Source organism: Theropithecus gelada, chromosome 18, assembly GCF_003255815.1.
Source record: "Theropithecus gelada isolate Dixy chromosome 18, Tgel_1.0, whole genome shotgun sequence".
NCBI lineage: Eukaryota > Metazoa > Chordata > Mammalia > Primates > Cercopithecidae > Theropithecus > Theropithecus gelada.
In genome coordinates this window covers 24017276-24038992 of record NC_037686.1, presented here as the reverse complement: position 1 = coordinate 24038992, position 21717 = coordinate 24017276, and the positions used below count along the sequence as shown (strand labels likewise).

The following is a 21717-nucleotide window of genomic DNA, read 5'->3' as shown; positions in this document are numbered from 1 at the left end:
GAGCATTCCTAAAAAGAGGGATAACACAGAAAGGAAAAGACAGAATATAAGAAGTATCTCAAGGCTGGGCGCAGTAGCTTATGCTTGTAATCCTAGCACTTTGGGAGGCTGAGGTGGACAGATCACCTGTGGTCAGAAGTTCAAGACCAGCCTGGCCAACACAGTGAAACCCCATCTCTACTAAAATACAAAAATTAGCCGGGCGTGGTGTCGGGTCCCCATAATCCCAGCTATTCGGGAGGCTGAGGCACGAGAGTCGCTTGAACCCAGGAGGTGGAGGTTGCAGTGAGCTGAGATCGCACCACTGCATGCCAGCCTGGGCAACAGAGTGAGACTCTGTCTCAAATAAAAATAAAAATAAAGATATAAGCCCAATCTTGGCACTCCAAAATTTGCTCTCTTTCTCTGGCTTACTATTGCATTTAAGATAAAAATCTAGAATCTTCTACATAACCTTCAAGACCTCACATGATCTGGAGAGGCTGATATAGTACCCAAGCTGAAAACTGCCACAGGCAAGGTGTGCTTGATAGAGACAAATACGGCAAAGTTCAGATTAATACAGGTGGAAATGTCACTGGGTTTGATAATAAAGCTATTCATTGATGGCCTGCAATAGAGTAGTAGAACTGAAGGACACATCATAGAGGATCACTGGAGTAATGGGAAGAAGGGAAAATGGAAGTGGTCAATGAAAGCATTTGTTTGACAAATTAGGGGTGATGGCAGGAGTTCAGGGTTTTTTGCAGATGATATATATATATATATATAAAATTGGAGGCTAGGTGAGATGGCTCACGCCTGTAATCCCAGCACTTTGGAGGCCAAGGTGGGCAGATCACTTAAAGCCAGGAGTTTGAGACCAGCCTGGCCAACACAGCAAAACCCTGTCTCTACTAAAAAGACAAAAAATTAGCCGGGCATTGTGGCACATGCCTGTGGTCCCAGCTACTCCAGACGCTGAGGCATGACAAACACTTGAACCTGGGAGGTGGAGCTTGCAGTGAGCCGAGATTGCGCCACTGCACTCCAGACTGGGTAACAAGGCAAGACTCCGTCTCAAAAAAAAAAAAAAAAGACATGGACCCAAAGAGTGAGCGGTAGCAAGGTTTCTTGTGAAGAGCAAAAGGACAAAGTTCCCACAGCCTGGAAGGGGACCTGAGCGGGATGCCACTGCTAGCTGGGGTGGCCGGCTTTATTCTCTTACTGTCCCCTTTTTTCAATCCAACCTGCGATTGGCTACTTTTAGAATCCTGCTGATTGGTGCGTTTTACAGAGTGCTGACTGGTGCATTTCATAGAGCAGTAATTGGTGCGTTTCATAGAGCAGTGATTGGTGCGTTTTATGGAGCGCCAATTGTTTGACAATGCTCTTGTAAGACAGGAAAGTTCCCCAAGTCCTCATGTGACCCAGGAAGTCCAGCTGGCCTCACAGCTCACCAGCACTTTGGGAGGCCGAGGCAGGCGGATCACGAGGTCAGGAGATCGAGACCATCCTGGCTAACATCGTGAAACTGTGTCTCTACTAAAAATACAAAAAATTAGCCAGGTGTGGTGGCACGTGCCTGCAGTCCCAGCTACTCCAGAGGCTAAGGCAGGAGAATCGCTTGAACCCGAGAGGCGGAGGTTGCAGTAAGCCGAGATCGCACCACTGCACTCTAGCCTGGGTGAAAGAGCGATACCCCGTCTCAAGAAAAGAAAAGGTGAGTACCATGGGGTCAGAAGCAGAGGTGAAATAACTTTCACAGGGACTTAAGCTGGTAACCATGAACATAGGTGGGGTCACATACCAGGGTGTCACACTCAGCGCAGTTCTTATACTCTGATTTCATTCTTTTGGCTACATCAGTTGCTGGAACTCCTTCTGAAGGAAGATATGCCCGGCAATAAGGACAGGTCCATTTGTTGTTCTTTAGACTGGTAGCAATACAGGAACGGCAGAATCTATCCCAAACAAACCAAAACTACATCACTTTCCTTGAAAGCTGTAAGGAGCCACCACCATGTATTCATTTGTGTAAATTGTAATTTAATGACACCTTGTACCCCATGAGCCATACTACCAAATTACAGGTCCACTTGCACCCTACACATCCCGAGAATTGCTTAACTTCCCAGCAAGACTTCTTCGAAATCACACATTCTTACCATATGCACTTTCACGCATTTCAAGAAAAGTAAGAATTCAAAGTGGGTGAAATAGCTTTCCTATAGGCTAAGTTTAAACAATAATTTAAAGAATGTCTACATTAGATTTTACCTCAAATTTCTTGAGAAAATATGTCTTTCTTCTGTGGGGTTTTCTGTGTCACATAAGAAAATAGCAGGAAGTCAAGGAAGTAAAAATACCAGACACATTATAATTCCCTATAAAACCATTTTTTCCTTCCCTCCCTCCCTCCGTTCCTCCCTCCCTTCCTTCCTTCTCTCTCTTTCTCTCCCTCTCTCTCTGCCCACCTCTCTTTTTCCCTCTTTCGAGAGCCAGGGTCTCGCTAGGTTTCTTAGGCTGGATTCAAACTCTTGGGCTCAAGAGATCTTCCCCGCTTAACCTCCCCAATGGCTGGGACTACAGATGCAAGCACCACACCCAGCATAAAATAATTTTAAAGACATCCCCAGATATAGAAAATTCGCTAATTAAGATGACCACTATTAGGAATGTCTTCCAAGTCAAGAAATACGTTCTCTGGTTTATTTAAAGGTGCTCATTATGAAATCTTAACATAATCAACATTTCCAGAAAATTCTCACCTATTTATAGGAGTTGTTGAAGGCTCCATGAACACAGAAATAAAAATGAGCATTTAGGTATTTATACACATCAGCATGAACCTCATACTTCTTAAACTACTCAGCGCATAATATCTATTTGGGAGTATTAATACATGTCAAAAGGTAGGCTTTTTAAATTTAAAGTATACTATACATACTGGAAAGTTCTTATATCATAAGCATATAGTTGAATGAAATTTCAAAATTGAACACATCTATATAACCAGTACCTATAACAAAAACAGCATGGCCAGCCCCTAAAATTTCCCCTCTTGTTTCCTTCTCTTTTTTTTTTGAGACGGAGTCTTGCTCTTGTCACCCAGGCTGGAGTGCAATGGTGCGATCTCAGCTCACTGCAACCTCCACCTCCCAGGTTCAAGCAATTCTCCTGCCTCAGCCTCCTGAGTAGCTGGGATTACAGACACCCACCACCATGACTGGCCAATTTTTTGTATTTTTAGTAGAGACAGGGTTTCACCATGTTGGTCAGGCCGGTCTCGAACTCCTGACCTCAGGTGATCCACCTGCCTCAGGCTCCCAAAGTGCTGGGATTACAGGTGTGAGCCACTGTGCTCGGCCTCCAGACACAATTCTAACCCCTCCAAAGTAATCATTGACTTTTTAAAATGTATTTTAACATATAAAAATTATACTTATCAAACATTGTACCAGCCTATAGACCACAGCTTTCTCACCCCTGCTTACTGTCTTTGGTGGTGGTAATCACTGACTTCTAATAACAAAGATCAGTTTTGCCTGTTTCTGTACTTCCTGTAAATGGAACCCTCTGGTATGTATTCTTGGTCGTCTTTAGCTCAATATTATGGTCAGAAGATTCACCCATATTGTTGTACATAGTTGAGACTGTCCATTCTGATTTTGTGAAGTCTATGGTATGAATACACCCAAATTTATTTACCATTCTGTTGTTAATGGGCATCTGAATAGTATTTAAATACTTGCAGATGATAAACTTCAGTGATGAGCAGGCACAGCTATTTTCCAAACCATTCTTCTTCTTTTTTTCCTCTTTAACTCCTAATTATATTAGTCATTACTGACTTTTTCCCTCTTTATTTTTTTCCTTCTTACTATGTTTCAATTTGGCTTGGATCATGACTGATTCATAACAATATTCTCTTCTGCATCTGTTTTCAAATTACTACAAGCACACAGAGGATGCTCAGTCGTGCGGTGATTGAGACATCTACTTGTTTATACCTGTCCAGCATCCATTCCTCCTTTTTCTTGCAATAGCATCCTGCTCTTGCTCTGCAGGAACAATACCTCTTATATTACATATAGACTCAGTGGGACCTCAGTCAAGGTGCCTGCCAACTCCTGCTGACGGTGCGAGCACCTGGCAAGCCAAATCATGTACAGACCATGTCTCTGGAAGTTGAACACTGCACACAGTGACATAATGACTGATTCAGTAGCAACTAGATGGAATTTTTCTCCGTTTACGTAGAACTCCATATCTGCCTTGGTTCCTACCCTTTCCCTCTAGCTATTTTTGTTATTTTTTGGTAATTTTTTTTTTTTTTTTTTTTGAGACGGAGTTTCGCTCTGTTGCCCAGGTGCATTCTCAGCTCACTGCAATCTCCATCTCCCAGGTTCAACCAATTCTCCTGCCTCAGCCTCCCGAGTAGCTGGGATTGCATGTGTGCACCACCATGCCTAGATAATTTTTTTTTTTACTTCCAGTACAGACGGGGTTTTGCCATGCTGGTCTCGAACTCCTGACCTCAAATGATCTGTCCGCCCGCCTCGGCCTCTCAAAATGCCGGGATTACAGGCGTGAGTCACTGTGCCCAGCCAGTAATTTTTTATGTCTGATTTCAAGCTTGATACACTGGCTCTCTACAAAACTTTGTGAAAACACTTCCATATACCTTAATTCACTTAACCTTAATAAACTCCCAAGAAAGATCATTATTTCCACTTATAGATAAGGAAACCGAGGCACATATAGGGTAAGTTGCTTCTGCAAGATCACCTAAAGGAGCAGTGTGAAGAAGAAGCAAGAACAACCTTCAGACCAACTATAACCCATATGCTGTTGCATCCCTTACCCAGGGTTTATGTCCCACTGCAGCTGCCGCCCTGCTCAAGAGAAAGACTGAGCAGGATGCTAAGGAGATAACGCCAAGGTGAAGGACGAACCAGAGAAGACCCACAAGGTTGTCTGTTAAACCTGCTTCTCCAAAGCCAAGTCTAAGGAGGCCCTTGCAAAGAAGGGAGAGAAAGTACCCAGAGATAAAGGGAAGAACTGATGCTGGCAAGGAGGGGAATAACCCTGCAGAGAATGCAGATGCCTAAACAGACCAGGCACAGGAAGCCAAGGTGCTGAAGGTGCCAGGTGAAGTCTGTGCATTCGTGATAACTATGTACTTGTGATGACTGTACAGTTTGAAATACTATTTTTATCAAGTTTTACAAAAATGCAGAATTTGGTTTTCTTTTTTCTTTCTTTCTTTATTTTAAGGTACGTTGTTAGCACACAGTGCACTTCATTTTTGTTTTCTGGGGACGGGATATCTGTCAGTGTCACTAATAGAACGTCTTGAAGCTGGATTGATGTGGGGAAAACACCTTTCCCTTCTAGTTTTTTGTTTGTTTTGTTTGTTTGTTTGAGACAGAATTTCACTCTTGTTGCCCAGGCTGGAGTGCAATGGCAAGATCTCTGCTCACTGCAACCTCCACCTCCCAGGTTCAAACGATTCTCCTGCTTCAGCCTCTTGAGTAGCTGGGATTACAGGCATGCGCCACCACACCCAGTTAATTTTGTATTTTTAGTAGAGACGGGTTTTCTCCATGTTGGTCAGGCTGGTCTTGAACTCCCGACCTCAGCTGATCTGCACACCTCACCTGAGTGCGGCCTCCCAAAGTGCTGGGATTACAGGCATGAGCCACTGCACCCAGACCTTCTTTTTTTTTTTTTTTTTTGGGGGGGTCGGAGTCTTGCTTTGTTGCCCAGGCTGGAGTGCAATGGCATGATCTCGGCTCACTGCAACCTCCACCTCCCGAGTTCAAACAATTCTCCTGCCTCAGCCTCCCAAGTAGCTGGGATTACAGGTGTGCACCACCATGCTTGGCAAATTTTTGTATTTTTAGTAGTAGAGGAGGGGTTTCACCATGTTGGCCAGGCTGGTGTTCCCTTCTAATTTTGAGAGGCTTCCTCTTGGCTCCCAGGAGGAGGGATTCCCTGACTTTGACAAACATAGACAACTTGGCACAAGAGCCTTGTGGTACGGAAAAACGAATTTGTTTTTATGTCCTCTTCTCCCTTTCCATCTTCAGCATAAACTTAACTCCGTTAAACCCAGACACCTGTTGGGGCCTGAACCCCAGTCATTGGTTAGCAGCGTATCAGGCAATCTGGACTTTCCAGTGATAGCCCTGAGATGGGGCTCCTCAAAAGAGCAGTGGTTCCATCTCTATACTGTGTATCTTCAGACAAATTCTGCCATTCTCATTTCACTCCCTGAAGGTCAGGCTCGGCTCATGTTGAACAACATGCTAAATGTGAAATGTCACTCCTCGCCCTAAACTTTCTTGTTCAGAGCATCAAATGAATACTCCATTGGGTTTTTTGTTTGTTTGTTTGTTTGTTTTGTCAGATGTCTTGCTCTGTCACCTAGGCTGCAATGGCGCAATCTCGGCTCACTGCAACTTCTGCCTCCCAGGTTCCAGTGATTCTCCTGCCTCAGCCTCCCAAGTAGCTGGGATTATACAGGCATGAGCCACCAAGCCCGGCCCTGCACTGCGTTTTAAAGAGGCTTTATGTTTTTTGGTAGTCCACTGAAAAAGGGAGTTTGAAAGCTGTTGTATACTGTTAAGGACCGTCTGCCCATGTTCTGCCGGAAATACTGTGACTGTTTATGGAAAGTATCTTTAATAAAGCTGGATAAAGTTTGGCTTGGGGGGAAAAAAATCACAAAAATAGAAAGTGCTTGAGCTTGGCTGGGCATGGTGGCTCACGCCTGTAATCCCAGCACTTTGGGAGGTGGATGGATCACCTGAGGTCAGGGGTTCGAGACCAGCCTGGCCAACATAGAGTGAAAGCCTGTCTCTACTGAAAAAAAAAAAAAAAAAAATGCAGCCAGGCACGGTGGCTTCAGCCTATAAACCCAACACTTTGGGAGGCTGAGGCGGGTGGATCGCTTGGGGTCAGGAGTTTGAGATCAGCCTGGCCAACATGGTGAGACTCCATCTCTACTAAAAATACAAAAAATTAGCCAGGTGTGGCGGCACATGCCTGTAATCCCAGCTACTCGGGAGACTGAGGTGGGAGAACCACTTGAACCCAGGAGGTGGAGGTTGGAGTGAGCCGAGATCGTGCCACTGCACTCCAACCTGGGTGACAGAGGAAGACTCCATCTCAAAAAAATACAAAACAAAACAAAATACAAAATTTAGCTGGGTGTGGTGGTGCATGCCTGTAGTCCCAGCTACTTGGGAAGTTGAGGCAGGAGAATCACTTGAACCCGGGAGGCAGAGGTTGCAGTGAGCCGAGATCGCGCCACTGCACTCCAGCCTGGGCAACAGCAAGACTCTATCAAGAAAGAAAGAAAGAAAGAACGAAAGAAAGAACGAAAGAACGAAAGAACGAAAGAACGAAAGAACGAAAGAAAGAAAGAAAGAAAGAAAGAAAGAAAGAAAGAAAGAAAGAAAGAAAAGAAAAGAAAGTGCCTGAACTTCGTTGGTCTTAGGCTGGGGTTTTCTGATCCAAATTTTGGTAACCTTTTATTCCACCACCATAGCTACCCCAGTTGGAAAGAGCAATATTTTAAGATCAAGAAATCTAAGTCCTCTGCAATACATATTTTACTTCTTTCTATCTCAGCTGATTATAAGTTCTAAGGTACAATCTGACCTTGGATGTCTCTGAGTCTCTAAGAATTGGTTCTCAAAGTGTAGTCTATGAATGAAATTTATGACAAATGGCTCAAATGCTCAACTCATAATTAACATTTCTAATACAACACCTACGGTTCTGACATGAAGTATGTGCTTACATTATTTAGAGGCAAGCAGATAACATTTTGTTTTTTGTCAACTAGCATTTTCCCTTTTTCTTTTCTCCCCCACACGCCCCACAATTTGAGTTGTATGCCAGTGCAAGTAGAATGCAAATACTGGTGCCGAGCCTTATGGGGGACACTTGTATACATTATCCCCTATTATTATAGGCTCCTACGATAATTCATAAAATGCTGCTGTGCTAAGCTGGGCGCGGTGGCTCACGCCTGTAATCCCAGCACTTTGGGAGGCCGAGGCGGGTGGATCACGAGGTCAGGAGATCGAGACCATCCTGGCTAACACGGTGAAACCCTGTCTCTACTAAAAATACAAAAAATTAACTGGGCGTGCTGGTGGATGCCTGTAATCCCAGCTCCTAGGGAGGCTGAGGCAGGAAAATGGCATGAACCCGGGAGGCGGAGGTTGCAGTAAGCCAAAATCACGCCATTGCACTCCAACCTGGGCAACAGAGAAAGACTCTGTCTCAAAAAAAAAAAAATGCTGCTGTACTTTCTCCTCATTTTATTGATGGCAAACTAAGGTTCAGAGTAGTGTAGCAATGTGCCCAATTTATGCAGCCACAAACAGTAGTGCTCTGATCCTTAAACAGTTTGGGTAGGGCCTCAAATTTTGTAGTCTTTTCAAGAAACCTCAGTTCTTCCCAGTGACAAGCAGAAGCCACAAATATAAGACCATGAATGTGCCTATATAACCAGGAGTCTTAATATAATGAATGTGTGCCCCCAAAGTTCAGGCATGAAAACTTGGTTCCTGTTTTGGTGGTATTGAGAGGTGGAGCCTTCAGGAGACATTTAGGTCATAGGGGCTCCACTATGATGAATGGATGAATGCCATTATCACAGGAGTGGGCTAGTTCTTGCAGACGTGGCTTTGATATAAAAGTAAACTCTCTGAGGCAGGAGGATCGCTTGAGCCCAGGAGTTTGAGTCCAGTCTGGACAACATAGTGAGACCCCCATCTCTAAAAATTAAAATAATAAAATAATAAGCGAGCTCGCTCACGTGCATTTTCCCACTCTTCCAACTTCTTTCTACCTTTCCACCAGGGGATGACCCTAGCCAGGTCCCAGCACCACGCTCTTGGACTTCCTAGCCTCCAGAACTGTGAGCTGAAAAAATTATTTTCTTTATCCATTACCCAGTCTGTAGTATTTGATAAATACCCATTCCCATCATGGCCTGAACTAGTGTTTCTGGTTTACTTTAGAATGCCCTTGGCAGAGAGGAAAGGTCCATTCAGTTGGTTGGGGGCCTTAGAATTTTATTTTTGGTTTACACTGGGATTGCACATGTCCTGTAAGAATGAAAGCATTCATGCATACTTCTGGATCAATTTTAAACTCAACAGGAAGACTCTCAGACTCTACTTAGGAAACCACCAATTTAGTGTAGGCTTTACTGCTCATACTTGACCACAAATTGAACGTTTCAATCCATTTACCTGAAAGTACTTCAGAATTATCCTAAACAGAGTTTCATTTTCTAAAAATTAGGTACATTCACTGCTGGGTGGGGTGGCTCCCGCCTGTAATCCCAGAACTTTGGGAGGCAGAGGCAGGCCGATAACCTAAGGTCTGGAGTTTGAGATCAGCCTGGTCAACATGGTGAAACCCTGTCTCTACTAAAAATACAAAATTAGGTGGGCATGGTGGCATTTGCCAGTAGTCCCAGCTACTCAGGAGGCTGAGGCAGGAGAATCTTTTGAACCCAGGAGGCGGAGGTTGCAGTGAGCCAAGATCACGCCACTGCACTCCAGCCTGGGTGACAGAGCAAGACTCTGGCTCAAAAAATAAAATAAAATAAAATAATACAAAATAAAAATAAAAACTAGGTACATTCTATGACTTAGAGCAGTTGTATCTGAGGTCAATGGAGACTTGGCTCTATCTTATAGTGTGCTCCAGTTCATTGAGCTCTCTTCGGCCCATTTTCAACCTCTAGACGCTTTTTAGATAACTCAGTCTCCAGCCCTGATCTCTTTCCCCCAGTCTATTCCTCCAGAGCCTTTGGCTATTTCCATTTGGATATCTGCCTATCAGACCGCTGTACATTCAGCAGGCCCATTCATGAGTGCACTCACTTCCTCCTGGGCCAGTCTCTCTGACCCTGTTTATCCACCTGCCTTAAAGCCCAGCAGTTGGCTTTTATATCTTTCTCCCTTGCATCTACTATTTTCAATCTGAAAACAAATGTCTTTGAATATTTCCTTTAAATGTAAATCTGTTTTTTGTTTTTGTTTTTGTTTTCTTTTGAGGCAGGGTCTTGTTCTGTCACCCAAACTGAAGTGCAGTGGTGCAATCACTGCTCATAGCAGCCTCCCGAGCTCAAGTGATCCTACCACCTCAGCCTCCCAAGCAGCTGGGGCTACAGGCATGCACCACCATGCCCAGCTATTATTTTTTTTTTTCTGTAGCAACAAGGTCTCACTATGTTGCCCAGGCTGGTCTCAAACTCCTGGGTTCAAGCAGTTCCACCTCAGCCTCCCAAAGTGCTGAGATCACAGGCATGAACCACCACACCCAGCCTTAAGTTCCATTTATACAGCTCCAAGTTATCTACTGGCTCTCACCACAGCTCTCTAACAGAAGATAAGGCAGAAGTGAGAAGACTTTTCCCTCAAATCTATTTTTTACAACTGATACAGCAACATGAATAAAGTCCATTTAAAATTATAAAACATTAAAGTGAAACTTCTTAAAGTCCAACAAACAAAAAAGAACTAAGCTAAAAGTGAGGCTATCTGAGACATCTTGGAAATGTCATAGATCAACCTTTCGTGGTACAGTGTTCTTCCAAAAGAAATACAGAGATAAGAAATAATACCTGTTCCTGTGGGTTTCGCTTATGGAATGACTGAAGGAAACAGAAACCATGTTTTGAGGCTTTACTATGGGATATCTTTACATTTTATTTATTTTATTTTATTTTTTTTTTTTGAGACGGAGTCTCGCGCTGTGTCACCCAGGCTGGAGTGCAGTGGCACGATCTCGGCTCACTGCAAGCTCCGCCTCCCAGGTTCATGCCATTCTCCTGCCTTAGCCTCCGAGTAGCTGGGACTACAGGCGCCCGCCACCACGCCCGGCTAGTTTTTTGTATTTTTAGTAGAGACGGGGTTTCACCATGTTAGCCAGGATGGTCTCGATCTCCTGACCTCATGATCCACCCGCCTCGGCCTCCCAAAGTGCTGGGATTACAGGCTTGAGCCACCGCGCCGGGCCTACATTTTAAATATTCATAAAAATAGTACTACTCACCCCGTTTTACAAATGAAGAAACTTGAGATTCAAAGACATTAAGCAACTTAGTAAAAGAAAATCGGCTGGGCAGGTGGCTTAACCTATAATCCCAGCATTTTGGGAGGCTGAGGTGGGCAGATCACTTGAGGCCAGGAGTTTGAGACCATCCAGGCCAACATAGCGAAACCCCATCTCTACTAAAAAATACAAAAATTAGCCGGGCATGGTGGCACACGTCTGTAGTCCCAGCTACTCAGGAGGCAGAGGTTGCATTGAGCTGAGATCACGCCACAGCACCCCAGCCTGAACAACAGAGCGAGACTCCATCTCAAAAAAAAAAAAAAAAAGGAAAAAAATATTTTACCCCAAAAAATAATTATTTGACATACTTCGAGATGGCTATTGAGATGGCCTGCAGAAAGGAAAAGCCCTGAAAAGCTGCATGTTGTGGGGGAGAGCCGCATTGGTAAAGTCTACATTGGTGAAAGGCTTTCTCTGAGGTCTCCTTTGCCCCATCTAGGATGATTAACCAAGAGTCTGAAACGTTGAAGGTCTAACAAAGAAACTTACCATGGACTACTACCTATTCTTTTTTTTCTTTTTAAGATGGAGTCTCGCTCTGTCGCCCAGGCTGGAGTGCAGTGGTGCGATCTCGGCTCCCTGCACGCTCAGTCTCCCGGGTTCACACCATTCTCCTGCCTCAGCCTACCGAGTAGCTGGGACTACAGGCGCCCGCCACCTCGCCCAGATAATTTTTTGTATTTTTAGTTGAGACCGGGTTTCACCGTTTTAGCCAGGATGGTCTCGATCTCCTGACCTCGTGATCCGCCGGCCTCGGCCTCCCAAAGTGCTGGGATTACAGGCGTGAGCCACCATGCCCGGCTGACTAGCACCTGTTCTTTCTGAGAGCTGCTACCTGTCTAACTTTCTTCTGTATAACAAGATCACCTTTGCCCCTTACTGTTTTTTCCCCTCTTATAACCTCTCGTGCCATCTTGCAATCCCCCATTCTTCTGTAACCTCAGGTATAAAAACATCAAGCATCTGCCGGGTGCGGTGGCTCATACCTGTAATCCCAGCACTTTGGGAGGCCGAAGCACTTTGGGAGGCCGAGGCGGGTGGATCACAAGGTCAGCAGATTGAGACCATCCTGGCTAACACAGTGAAACCCCGTCTCTACTAAAAATACAAAAAAATTAGCCGGGCATGCGCCTATAGTCCCAGCTACTCGAGAGGCTGAGGCAGGAGAATGGCGTGAAGCCGGGAGACTTAGCGTGCAGTGAGCTGAGATCACGCCACTGCACTCCAGCCTGGGCTACAGAGCGAGACTCCGTCTCAAAAAAGAGAAAAAAAGAAAAAAAAAAAATCAAGCATCTGGTCCTTTCACTTTTCATATTTTTTATGACTCCCATGCCCATATGCACATTAATAATGCATATGCTTTTATCCCATTAATCTGCTATCTGCCTGTTTTATAGACTCAAAGTATCGAATCTTTAGGGGAAAAATTTAAGCTTCACTAAATTTTTGGTATTGTGATCCGGATATAAGTCATTTTGTTCATTCTAGAGCCAATGAATGGGATGTTGGAACAACGGATGAAAAGCCAGCAAAGAAAGGTAAACTCATTTTTTTAACCAAGTCAGTTCTCCTCTCTGATCTCTGCCTATAGTGCCTGGTCAAATGTGGATGGGATGAGTCTCTGTGTTTTACCTTTTCTAAATTTGGATCAACAGGGAAAAACATATAAATTAGTTCTTGTATTGGTTTGAATCACTTTTAAAATAAATGAATGGCTATATTTAAAAGAAAACTTTTTAGAGCTCACATCTTAAATAGCTACCTTATTGGTGCCTATGAAAAGATAGAAAAGGAATACAGGTTTAGTAACTCCCTCGGCAAGATTGTTGAAAAGTAGAAATCAGATATAAAACAAAGTTAAAATTCTTTGTACTCAAACTGCATGCTTTAGATTCCTTATGAAATTTGTTAAAAAAAAAAAAGACTCCATCCTGTAGTCTAGTGGTAAGGATTCTGCACTTTCACCTCTGCAGCCTGGATTCAATTCCCTTTCAGGGAACAAGTCCCTAGGAGACATAAATCCTTTAACTCAGGAAGGAAAAATAAAAGAAACACTTGGAAAAAATTGGTTTGAATTGTTTTGAATTTATATTTGTATAACTTCTTAACCTTTGGGGTACCCGTTCCTATTGTAAGCCTCTCATCCAGCTGTTGTTTTCCTCTGTCTTAAACAGTAGAGAATATGGCCAGACAAAAATGTGGGTTGTACCCCATTCGCGGCTGGCAAAACTTTCCTTTCTTTAAGCTGTTGTAGGCAATGATCTGGATTTGAAAGGGTTGCAACTTTTGCTCCCTCTTAGGAAACCTTGGTTAAAGCCATCAAGAGCTTCTTGGTTTCAGTCTCAAATGTTCTTATTTGTTTTGATTTTGAGTTATTCCTTTGGTTAAAACACTGGTTTATACTTAAGAGTGTGATAGTAACTTTTTCCCCATTAATCTGCTTCCTCTACAGAGAGACATACCTCCTGCTACGGCTGGGAACCAAACAGATGAGGAGAGGTGGGTACCCCTCAGACAGGGGGTGCTGGGAGGGTCTGGGGAGAAAGAGGCACGAATGCCACAGCTACCATTCTCTCTGCTCCCACAAAAGACTGGGTGCTCAGGCTGGAGACAGTGGTTCACACCTGTAATCCCAGCACTTTGGGAGGCTGAAGCAGGCAGATCACCTGAGGTCAGGAGTTTGAGAGCAGCCTCATCAACATGGTGAAACCCCGTCTCTACTAAAAATACAAAAATTAGGTGGGCGTGGTGGCACACCCCTGTAGTCCCAGCTACTTGGGATGCTGAGACAGGAACATTGCTTGAACCCGGGAGGCAGAGGTTGCAGTGAGCCCAGATTGGGCCACTGCACTCTAGCCTGGGTGACAGACCAAGACTACGTCTCAAAAAACGACTGGGTGCTCAGAGGACAAAATGTTTGCTGCTTGCATATTTAAAAGGATTTTTAGGCTGAGGCACGAGAATCGCTTAAACCCAGGAGGCGGAGGTCGCAGTGAGCCGGGATTGCGCCGTTGTACTCCAGCGTGCACAACAGAGCAAGACTAAAAAACAAAAAAAAAAATTTAAGAAAAATGGCTCTGTGGTCAAAAGCCAGCTTAATTAATAGCTGATATTCTCTATTCTCTTTCAAATCCTGTTTCTCCCATGGGAACTTCTTAGTCAACTAGACCTTTGTTTGTTCCTCAGACTCCTACTAAAACTGTATTGGCCTTTTGAAAGCTTAAAATCTCCCCAAATTGGCTCCTCTAAGACTTGTTCTTCCATTTCCTTCCCCTTCTGCCCCTCCTCCTTTTTGCCATTTTTGATACCACATGAAGAGGCCTAGAGGGGACCTCTATCAACTGTGAGACTCCTTGAGGAACGCACACACATGCATACACAAACACAAAAGCCACCATCGCCCCTCTTTAGGCGTCCCCTGTCTTCTTCTTCTTTCTTTTTTTTTTAAGACAGAATTTCACTTTTGTCACCCAGGCTGGAGTGCAATGGCGTGATCTCAGCTATTGCAACCTCCGTCTCCTGGGTTCAAGTGATTCTCCTGCCTCAGCCTCCCGAGTTGCTGGGATTACAGGTGCCCGCCACACCCCTGGCTAATTTTTTTGTATTTTTAGTAGAGATGGGGTTTCGCCATGTTGGGCAGGCTGGTCTCGAACTCCTGACCTCAGGTGATCCACCCGCCTCAGCCTTCCAAAGTGCTGGGATTACAGGCGTGAGCCACCGCGCCTGGCCGTTAGGGGTCCTCTGTCTCTCACTGAGCCACAGAAGCCATGGGCAGGGTCCATCCTCTCATGTCTAAAGTTCTGCTCTCATGCATTAAACATCCTAATCTCTTTGGCTTTTGGATACTGGGGTGTGCATGTGATATATGTTGTGTCTACATGTATATATATGTTTACACATGTGTTTGTACAGTCTGTGTGATACCAAACTGACTTCTAAATAAATGAGTACTCACAAATTAACTATCCCAAATGTTTTTCAAAGTTCATATGACTTTAGTAATCTTTGGTAAATCAAGCTAGGATTTGTGTTTGTTTGTTTTTGTTTTTTGAGAACGACTGTCACTGTCACCCAGGCTGGAGTGCAGTGGTGCGATCTCAGCTCACTGCAACCTCTGCCTCCTAGGTTCAAGCGATTCTTCCACCTCAGCCTCCACGTGCACCACCATGCCCGGCTAATTTTTTTAGTATTTTCAGGAGGGACAAGGTTTCGCCATGTTGACCAGGCTGGTTTCCAACTCCTGGGCTCAAGTGATCCGCCTGCCTCGGCCTCCCAAAGTGTTGGGATTATAGGTGTGAGCCACTGTGCCCAGCAATAAATCTAGTTTTAAATTGTTGGTTGGCTGGGGTAGTGGCTCATGCCTATAATCCCAGCAGTTTGGGAGTGCTCATGCCTGTAATCCCAGCTCTTTGCGAGGCTAAGGCAGGAGGATCACTTGAGCCTAGGAATTCAAGACTGGCCTGGGCAACATAGGGAGACCCTGTCTCTATAAAAAAATAAAATTTTAGCAGGGTGTGGTGGGGCATGCTTGTCGTTCCAGCTACTAAGGAGGTTGAGGTATGAGGATTGCTTGAGCCCAGGAATTTGAAGTTGCAGTAGGCTATGATCACATCACTGAGTAGTTTATTCTTAGATCATGTCTCTAAAAACAAACAAAATTACTGGAAATAAGAGAAACAATTCTTCAGGCAGAATATACAAAAAAAGCAAGATTATGTTTTTGGAGAGAAAGGTTATAAGAATGGCATGAGGCCGGGTGTGGTGGCACACGCCTGTAATCCCAGCAACTCGGGAGGCTGAGGCAGGAGAATCGCTTGAACGCAGTAGGTGGAAGTTGCAATTAGCCAAGGTCATGCCACTGCACTCCAGCCTAGGTGACACAGTGAGACTCCGTCTTAAAAAAAAAAAAGAATGGCATGAAGTGTGACTTTTTTGTTAATGGAAAATTAATTTTGTCCAGAAGTTATTTAAAGATTGTTTCAAATTGAAAGAATAAAAAAAGATATAGATAAAACTAAATGAATATAGAAAGTTGGAAATAGAAAAATTCTAAGAGGTTATAAAAGATATGTAAATCTTACCTTGTGTGGTCAAAGCTGACTGAAATTAGATGGACTTGTTTATTAGGCTTTATTTAAATTAGCTTTATTATTGATATATTGATTCAAAAGTAAAATAGGGTTTTCTCTTGAACAAGACTTTTGTGTATTAGAGATGGGGTCTCGCTATGTTGCCCAGGCTGGTCACAAACTGCTGGTCTCAAGTCATCCTCCTGCATCGGTCTTCCAAACTTCTGGGATTACAGGCATGAGCCACTGCACCCGGGCAAGTATACTTTTGTGAGCAAAATAATTTACCTTTTTCTCTTTGGATTGACAAACTGTTTTTTGCGTATTCTTATTTCATGGCAATATAGTTACATGCATAAGTTCAGTAACAATCTGAACAGGACATAATTGGAGACAGTGGTTATTTTCCCAAGGCTTTAACTGGAATGTCATACTTAGATACATGATCAAACTGCTTTGAGGGACTGAGATTGACATTAAAACGCCAATAGACTTACAAAAAGATTGGCCTGGTACCCTGTGTATATGGTTCCCTTACAAAATTCCTGACCTTGCGGTATGTAAAGAATTGTCACTTTCTTGGCTGGGTGCAGTGGCTCACTCCTGTAATTCCAGCACTTTGGGAGGCCGAGGCAGGCAAATCACCTGAGCTCAGGGGTTCAAGACCATCCTGGGCAAAATGACGAAACCCTGCCTCTACAAAAAATACAAAAACTAGCTGGGCATGGTGGTGCGTGTCTTTAATCCCAGCTACTAGAGTGGCTGAGGCAGGAGAGTCACTTGAACCCGGGAGGCAGAGGTTGCAGTGAGCTGAGATCACATCACTGCCCTCCAGCCTAGGCAATAGAGTGAGACTGCATCTCAAAATAAATAAATAAGTAAAAAATAGCCAGGCATGGTGGCAGGCACTTGTAGTCCCAGCTACGCGAGAGGCTGAGGCAGGAGGATTGCTGAGCCCAGGAGGTAGAGGCTGTAGTGAGCCATGATTGTACCACTACACTGCAACCTGGGTGACAGAGTGAGATCCCACCTCTAAAAATAAAGTAAAAAATAATAAAAGGAAATAAAGGAAATGTTAAAATGGAGGACTAAAGGAAACTGAAAATATTTCACCCCAAAATGTACTTCTTTGATATATTCCCGCATACAAGAATAACCCTAAAAAGCTGCCTTTTGTGGGGGAGACTTGTATCTGTAGAGAAAATCTACACTGGTGAAATAAACAACCAGGCTTTCTTGGAGTCACCCCCTTATCCGTACCTAGGAAATTATTAACTGAAGGTCTGACACCTAGGAAGGTCTGACAGAGCAACTTAACACAGGCTCATGCCTATTCTTTCTAGGAGCTGCTATCTATGAAGTTTCATCTGCATAACTAGACCATCTTTGCCCCAGTCCCTTCTTTCTGTTGCCCTCCCATAACCATGTTCCAAGCCCCTATTCTGGTGTAACCTCAAGATGGTTTAAAAGCATCAAGCATCTGGCCCTTTCAGTTTTCATAGTTTGATGACTCCCGTGCCCATATGCACATTAATACATTTGTAGGCCTTTCCTCCCCTGTTAATCTATTAGCAGTTTGTTTCATAGACTCAAGTGATCAAACCTTTAGGGGAAAAAAATCAAATTCAAATTTCCCTACAGTGGTTACACAGCTGGCTAGTGGCAGAGGGGAATTTCAAATCCAGCTTTCTATAAGGGCCAGTTACTACTGCATCACAATACAACTTATAAAGTGCTCTGTACATATTCAGTCAAGGTACTGCTGTTACTATTAAACTTGTTTGACTTGAAAATCAGCATAAACCACCTAGTTCAATATGTCTGAAACTGTAGCTTCAATATGGGATAATAAAATACAGAAGGTTCATTTGCATTTATTCATTTTCCAACTTAATTTCAATGGAAAAGAGTAATTCATTTAGAATGTACAAATGGCATTAACAACGCTCATAATCTCTACAGCAGAAAGGACTCTGGTTAACATTTATAAAGTGGAAGGGGCCCAAGTAAGTTTGCCAAAAGGAGGAATATGGAAATTCTGCCCACAGCTAGAACAATGGACATAGATTTGTCAAAACAAAGAACAGTAAAGAGAGGAAAGGCAATTTGTTCAGCCCTTGTAATGCTATTTTATGGTTATTTTTCCAGTTGCTAGTTTCCTATTCACTTTAACAAAGAAAAAGATTAAACAAAAAATTTAACATTTTGCAAATTTATATTATCCTTTAGTAGAAGGAAAAATATTGTAAATGGTAAGTTATACTATTCAAAGTCCAAAACAGGAAAACAATCTCCAGTCAGATAATTGAATTAGCAGCAAAGCGGTCTATTCCAAAAAGAATCTTCAAAATGCCCACTGTTTATGTTTTGCACAACTTCAAAGTTTTAATGCTAATAATGATTCAATTTACATGGAGGTATCTTTAGGCTGTTATTGCCCTAAAATAATCAATATATTTTAGGACTCACACAGCCCATCTTGGCTTCCAGATTGGCCTGTGGATATTACGTTAATGAGCTACATCTGGACAGCTGAGCAACAACATTAGTAATCAGAAAGGAGGGTAAATTTAAGCCTCGAGTTTTAAGAACAAAGCTGAAACAACAGGCCTCGAAAATACAGCTACGAAATAATGCCCAAAGCACTCTTTATACATTGTGCAGGCTGCACACTTTTCTCCCTGGCTCACAGGTGGGCAGTGGTGAAAACTGCTTTTCAGATACAAGGCTATAGGTATTAAGGATCACCTAAGGATTCCAGGTGTGAGCCACCATGCCCGGCCTCAAAACTTCTGAATGCAAGTGCACAACATGTTTTTAAGGACTACCTAAATCCTTTCAAAAGTGATCCTCAGAAGCAATAATGCTATTTCTTTCTTCCTGCTAAGCCAAATGCATTTCTTTCTTCCTGCTAAGCCAAATACAAGTACATGCCACTATGGTATCACACAGGGCTTCATCATACTATAGTCACCCTTCAAAGGACATTAAGTAGGCTTCCGCTTCTGATCCGTGCAGACACACACACACACACATCCACGAACAAAATTCAAACCAAAGAGAGAAGGCTGGGTGCAGTGTCTCACACCTTTAATCCCAGCACTTTGAGAGGCCGAGGTGGGTGGATCAATTGAGGTCAGGAGTTCAAGACCAGCCTGGCCAACATGGTGAAACCCCATCTCTACTCAAAATTCAAAAACTAGTAGGGTGTGGTCGTGGGCGCCTGTAATCCCAGGAACTCGGGAGGCTGAGGCAGGAGGATTACTTGAGCCGGGGAGACAGAGGTTGCAGTGGGTGGAGGTTGCAGTAAGCCGAGATCCTGCCACCGCCACCGCACTCCAGCCTGGGCGACAGAGTCAGACTAACTCTCTCTCTCTCTCTCTCTCATACACACACACACACACACACACACACACACACACACAAAGTAAACAGCACAAATTCACAGATCCAACTCCACCAGTTACTCAAGCACACATTAAGCATGTGCCAATTTCATATAGGAACTTTGTTTTTAAACTCTTCTTAGAAACGACCACGGCTTTGCACCAACTGTGAGTTTTAGCTAAGTACTATGCCGTTTTGAGAAAGTTATTTTACTCTGTAATTTCTGCCGGTTTGGAGAGACGGTGTGTAAAGCAGGTAGTCTGCCACCTCCTGTCACGTTGTGGCTGGGTTTTGGAGGAGTACATTCAGGGGCTTGCGGCTAACGTCCAAGCCCCACCCTAGCAGGTTGTTAAACTCTAACGACTTGTGGAAAGTCACTCGGAAGCTCCAGTTTGACTTGCTCTTTGAGGGGATGGGTGTCTGTGTTGGGAAAGGGTAGCAGGGGTGGGGGTGGAAAAACACTTTGCACAGATCCTTGTTTGCTTAAGACGAGCCTCTGTGGGCATTCTGGGAACACGTGCACAGCTTCAGCAAAACAAAACGGACCCGGGTTTCTGGGGCAGAGGGAAGCGCAGCCTGTTCCACCGTGTTCAGCGGGGTACCTGCGCTTTGAGGGAGCCCCTGCCTTGCAGTTGGAGCTCGTTTCTTTTTCGTGCCCGGGCGAGCGCTCGTTCTCCAGCCAAGAGCACCCTCCCCTGTTGGCGAGCCCTGGCTCTGGGCGGGACCCGTGCCTGGATCCCCTTCTCTGGAGCTCCGCACCTGGACTTCGGGAGGAGGCAGCGCAAGGGGGCTGCAGGGCCCGATTGTTTCTTTTTTCTCCTCCCGAAATCCTGTGTCACCTTCCGACCGGCGTTTTCCCCGTGGCCCCGCACCCGACGGGTCCAGGTTTCTCTCTGCAGGAGTTTCCTAAGGCGCTGTCTTCCGTCCCCCTCCTTCCCCACACCATGCCCTCAGCTTCCCGACATCGCCCTCCTTAGGGGTGGGCCCAAACCGAGCTCCCCTGGCACTTACACGTGGCCACAGCGGGTCCGGACAGGCTGGTGTAACACCTCAAGGCACACGGCGCAGTCGAAGGACGTGACGGGCAACTCCGGGTCCCCCCTGCGCTCCAGGGCCCGCGGGGTGGCAGAGGGGGGAGCCGATTTGCCGCTGTCGCTGCTCAGCACGGACCCCATCGCTGTGCCTCTCGCCCAGACAGCTGCCAAGCACTCAGTGCCTGCTGCAGGGTTGTTTTGTTGTCGTGCGGTGGAGGAAGGAAGTCCCGGCCCAGCTGCGATCGCCGCCTCCCAGCGCGCGCAGCTCGCGCAGCCAAGAAGCAACCTCCGCCGATGCGCCCAACCCTGGTCTAGGGCAGGGCGAGTGCGCGGCCGCGGGGCTGAAATCTTCGGCAAGCCGCCTAGGTTAAGGCGCGGAGGCGGAGGCGGCAGCCGCCAGGTGCTCTGTCTTGTGGTATTGGGAGGATTGAAACCTGAAACCTCAACTGCAGAGAAGAGGACTTGAGGCAGTAGTAAACCTTCCAAGCTGTCACACACAGCCTCTTCCCCACTGTCAGAAGTTAAGTGCGGGCGTGGCCATGCTTAATGGTAATCAGAGAACAGCCGCTTGTACGGACCATCCTCCACTGTTGTAATCACAATAAGCTGCAAAGATTGAACTATGACCTATGATTGGACGTCTCCTAAGACGGTGCTATCATTACTCTGTCGTCCAATCAATAGTCCATTAATGGAGAGAGAGCCTGGGTAGTGGAAAGAGTTCTGGAGATTCAGATTCCAATCCTACCTCTCTTACAGATATATTCTAGTGCTAAACCCTGCCGTCTCCAGTTTCCTCTGCGGCTCAGGATTTCCTCTATTGTTTGTACTCTCCCCATCCCGCCCTTTAAATGTGATCAGCCGGGCGCGGTGGCTCACGCCTGTTATTCCAACACTTTGGGTAGGCCAACGCAGGTGGATCGCTTGAGGTCAGGAGTTCGAGACCAGCCTGGCCAACATGATGAAACCCCGTCCCTGCTAACAATGCAAAAATTAGCCGGGCGTTAATTCACACTTTTTACGAAGACTTATTTCATGCCCACTGCACGCCAGACTCAGTTCTGGTGATGGAGACACAACTGTCAACAAGCAAA

General features: G+C 44.9%; 1 protein-coding gene across 1 annotated transcript in view; it reads right to left on the bottom strand.

Moving 5' to 3' along the window:
- RNF125 (ring finger protein 125) overlaps nt 1-21233 on the bottom strand; it is a 48277-nt gene extending 27044 nt beyond the window's left edge. The window contains exons 1-2 of the mRNA XM_025365448.1: nt 20601-21233; nt 1790-1943 (exon numbers count right to left, since the gene is read on the bottom strand). Coding sequence (XP_025221233.1) covers nt 1790-1943; nt 20601-20764 — 318 coding nt within the window. The 5' untranslated portion in view covers nt 20765-21233. The remainder of the gene's footprint in view (nt 1-1789; nt 1944-20600) is intronic.
- Nucleotides 21234-21717: the final 484 nt, after the last annotated feature.